General features: G+C 56.7%; 1 protein-coding gene across 1 annotated transcript in view; it reads right to left on the bottom strand.

Moving 5' to 3' along the window:
* Positions 1–3,078, bottom strand: part of LOC104510074 (scavenger receptor cysteine-rich type 1 protein M130-like) — a gene marked incomplete at both ends in the record, with an annotated part of 4,965 nt that extends 1,887 nt beyond the window's left edge. The window contains 5 exons of the mRNA XM_010152215.1: positions 657–804; positions 909–969; positions 1,360–1,492; positions 2,768–2,829; positions 2,913–3,078. Of these exons, the coding sequence (XP_010150517.1) occupies positions 657–804; positions 909–969; positions 1,360–1,492; positions 2,768–2,829; positions 2,913–3,078 (570 nt within the window). The remainder of the gene's footprint in view (positions 1–656; positions 805–908; positions 970–1,359; positions 1,493–2,767; positions 2,830–2,912) is intronic.
* Positions 3,079–4,292: the final 1,214 nt, after the last annotated feature.

The raw sequence follows: 4,292 nt of genomic DNA, 5'->3' as shown, positions 1-4,292 counted from the left end.
GGCTTGGACTCAGCACCCCCGTTGGGCTTGGGCTGGGCTGAGGCCCTATAGCAGGGTTTGACTCAGTGCCCCCCCTTGGACTGGGCTGAGGCTGCCCTTGCTTCTTCAGCTTTGGCAGGGCTTGGACTCGGCATGCCCCTTGGCCTTGGTTTGGGCTTAGGCTGCCCTCACCCCTCAGGCTTCAGCAGGGCTTGAATACTGCACCCCCCCCTTGGGCTTAGGATTGGTCTAGGCCCCTGTTGCCCCATGGGCTTCAGTAGGGCTTGGACTTGGCATGCATTTTGGGTTCGGCAGAGCTTGGACTCAGCGCCCCCCCTTGGCCTGGCCTGCATTGTCTGCAGCCAGAAGGATGGACCAGAGCCCCATAACCCTGTTCTTGGCCTGTCCTGCAGCATGAGAGCAGAGGACTCCAGACCTCATGGAGGACCCAGAGCCTGAGTTGCTGCCCTGGGGGGCAGAGACACCTGACCCCACTCGGTCCTCAGCTCTTCCACATCAGAGCCGTCATTCTGAGCAGCCAAAGCTCCACAGACCACTCCTGGTGAAGTCAGGGTTTCTCCAGGGAGAAAACCACCATGCTTTGAGTGTCCCCTGCTTTGGGTGGCCATGTCACACCCAAGGGCCAAATGCAGTTAACACATTTTCCCAGCACTCACCTGAGCGCATGACAGCAGTGTCGTTCTCATGGAAGCATGGAGAGGCCCACAGGGCAGTCACTGGACACTGTCCCAGGTGGGCTTCAGTCCCAACACAGTGGAATGACTCTCTCCAACAGGACCAGTTCCTCTCCAAAAACGCCCTCCGCTGGGAGTGGATTCAGCAAAACCACAGTCAAGATGATGACACAGAACGTGGGCATCCAGAAGGTCCCAATGGGAGGCAGAGAGGGTGCCTCAGCTCCCCATCACCTGGACCTCCACCTTCCCCTCACACGCTGTGCTGCCGTTCACCACCACAACCCTGTGTACTCTGAGGACAGAGAAAGATGAGAGAGGGTGCGTTGGTGCCCTTGCACCCTCCACAGCTGGAGGAGACGCCAGAGGGACAACCTTCCTTTCTCCTCCTTATGCAGCCTTTTGGGAGTGCAGAAAAGCACAACACTCCTCCTCTCTTCACACCTAGCAGAGCACCTGCTCCCTGGCTCTAGCTCACATGAATTGTTCAACGTTCCACCCTGAGTCCTTATGTGTGCAGATGACACCGGCATCGCTTGCGTGGGTGCAGGGCTGGTCCCTAGGGGATCCCATGGGGCAGGAGACAAGAAGAGATTCATTCCCCTCACACTGCAGTTCTGTCCCAGATGGGACCATCCCATTCTCCAAAGTGGGCTGCCTTGGAGATGGACAGATTGCGTCACACTGCAACTCCTGGCAGACTACATCAGCCGCTTTGAGATCAAAGTCTGAGTCACACACAGTTTTCCACTGGTCCTCATCGTGGATCTCCATGTGTCCTGAGCAAGGGCATTCCCCTCTGACCAGCTGGATAAATCCTGCAGCAACCAAAAGCTCCTGTGAGGTCCCAGAGCCCTCTGGCAGTTACATGCCTATATCCCACCTGGACTGCAAGGTCACCATGACCCTCCCAGCAGTTTCCAGTGGGTGCTGATGGCACAAACACACCAGAGACACCCTGTCATTCCTCAGACATCAGCACAACACTTGTGGGTTTGCTTTTCCCCCAAACCTCAGTGACAGGCACTGCTCAGACAAACTGCTGCCATCCTGCTAACCCTGGGCTGCCTGGCCCTAGCCCCAAGACATTTGAGCACTCAGAGCACTTGGGGCCCAGGGAGACTGCCCAAGGCCCTCCTGGCTGCTGCAGCCGTGTCTGTCAGCTGAGCTCAAGGCCAATTTGGGAACCCCTTGGAACCTCCAGAAACACACCCTGGTCTCATGCTGTTGGGACAGTGCTGCTAGGTGGGTCTTGTCACAGGGTACAGGTACAGTACAGCTGTCTCTGTAGAAGAGGTCCTCAGCCAGGCCAGAGTGCACTGCCAGGAACACAAATCCCATCTGTGGCAGGGTAGTGGTTGGACAGGGGGCAGAGGAGCAGCCCTGGGCTCACATGAGCTCCCAGTGCAAGGGCAGGTGCAAAGGAGAACACAAGTGTCGTCAAAGTGGCACAGAGCAGCCAGGGGCTGGGTAAACAGGAGAGGATGGGCAGGGGTATGCACTGACTGCAAGGTACCTTGCCCATGTGGGCTGGCTCTCACAGGATCACCCTAGGAGAGGAATAGGGTGTTGTGTGCCCCCCTGCTCCTCTGTCCAAGGCCAGCACTTTTCCCTTTTTGACCAGCCCCTTTCCTTTGGCTGAGGGACTTGCCTCTGCCAGGAGGTACAAGACAAATGTTGCTAGCCACTCTGCGCTCTTCCATGGTGTTGTGGGTGGCTGCATGAGCCTTGGTGCCTCCAGCACAGGTGGACCTGACCCTCAGCAATGCCAGACAAGTTCTGCCTGAATGGGAGGAGAAAGATGGGAACCAACAGACACCACAGGACTGAGAGGGGGATTCATGTCCCAGTTCTAGGCACCCACTGACAGTGGGCTGAGCCACCTTGGGGCCCAGCTCATGGTGAACACCTGGGGTGGACTCCAAGTGATCTTTCCTTAGGCATCAGGGACACCAACAATGACAGTCCCAGCTCATCAATGCAACAAGCCACAGTAGACCATGCTCCAGTGTCTGCTCACTGCTCCCTGGTGGCACAGTCAGGTCCTTTCCCCTGTCCTGACCCCAAAGGTGGGGAACAGGCTGGTTCCTTACCTGAACATGTCACTCCAGCATCCTCATAGTGATCACAGTCGTGTTGACCCCATCCATCGTGTCTGCAGAGAGCCTAGACTCGGTGTCACGACAACCAACTTCATCCATCCAAATGGGTCCAGATCTAGTCCCAGAGTGTCCATACTTAGGAGCTTCAACAGCAGACCCACAGCCCAGCTGCTTACAAACCACTGCAGCAACGAGCATGTCCCGGGAGTCACTACACATGGTCCTCCACTGGTCCTGGTGTTTCACCTCCACTCTCCCAGTACAGCACCCACCGCCATTCTCCAGCCTCACATCTGCAGCCCCTTCAAACAATAACATGGGAGCAGTCAGGAACGCACTGAGCCCCAGACTGCAGGCCTGGAGTTGCTCCCTGTCCAGTCTGAGTCACAGGAACCAGGGTGAACCTCTCCTCTCCAGGCTATTCTTGGGACTGTGTGGGTGTCCCTCCAATCTCCATGGGATGTGTAGTCAGGGAATGCTAACTGATGACCTGCTGGGCCATTTGTTGCCCCACAGCCCTAGGTGCCTCCCCCCACCCAAACAGCCCCCTGCCCAAGCTCGCGGACATACCTTGTCCCTAAGCCCTGCACAGTGAACCCACTCCTCCCCAGCCCAGCACCCCTGAACAGCTTCATGTCTGCAGGACTGCAACTGGCCCTGTCCACCACCTGCACCACCACCACACAACCTACCACCAACCCAGAGCTTTCCATGTCCCAAGGGAGTAATGACACAGTTCTGAGCATCCCCTAACCCATATCCCCTTCTTGCCACTGGCATCAGTTGTGAAGCCCCAGGAAGGACATCCCTCTCCTATCTCCATGTGCAGACACCCTGGTCCTTTCTCTCTGTGGGGCACAAATACCCCTCCTGGAGTTAGGGTCCCCCAGAACCTGAGGACAGTAAGCAGCACACAGACCCTCTGGGGTACCTCAGCGATGTCCTGTGCCCTGGAGATTGCTCAGTGTCACTGTACCCAACTGGGTCACCGCTGAATCCAGATGCACAGCACAGACGAACAGGAGATCCCAAAAGGGTACCCTAGGATGGGATGTCTAGAAATGCAGCCAGGAATGGGCTGCCTTCAGTTCTGGAGCCCTGGAATTCAGGATACCTTCCCCCACCCAGATGGGCACAGGGAAAGGCACAGGTTCCATGGACTTGAACACCTTCTGCTCCTCATCTCAGCAGCACCTGCAAAGAAATCCCATTCCCAGAGGTGTCTTGATGACCCCACTGGTGCCCGCTGATCCTATCCATGGGACAAGGGAACTGACACTTACCCCTGCACAGCTGCACGCAGAGCACCAGCCACAGCACTCGAGGAGACAGGAGTCCCTCTGTCCCCATCCTGAGCTTCCTGCCCTGCTGGCATAGCCCTGCTGAGGTTCACTCCCTGTCACAGCTCCTGGGGACTCACAAGAACAACAATGATGATAGGTTAATATATCTCTAGAGTTGTCGGCCAAGCTGCAGGAGGAGCCAATCAAAGCGGCATCACCTTTTTCAACATTAT

Source organism: Eurypyga helias, unplaced genomic scaffold (genome assembly GCF_000690775.1).
Source record: "Eurypyga helias isolate BGI_N326 unplaced genomic scaffold, ASM69077v1 scaffold9760, whole genome shotgun sequence".
Lineage (NCBI taxonomy): Eukaryota > Metazoa > Chordata > Aves > Eurypygiformes > Eurypygidae > Eurypyga > Eurypyga helias.
The sequence above is the reverse complement of the archived record's forward strand: the minus strand, read 5'-3'. Positions and strand labels throughout refer to the sequence as shown.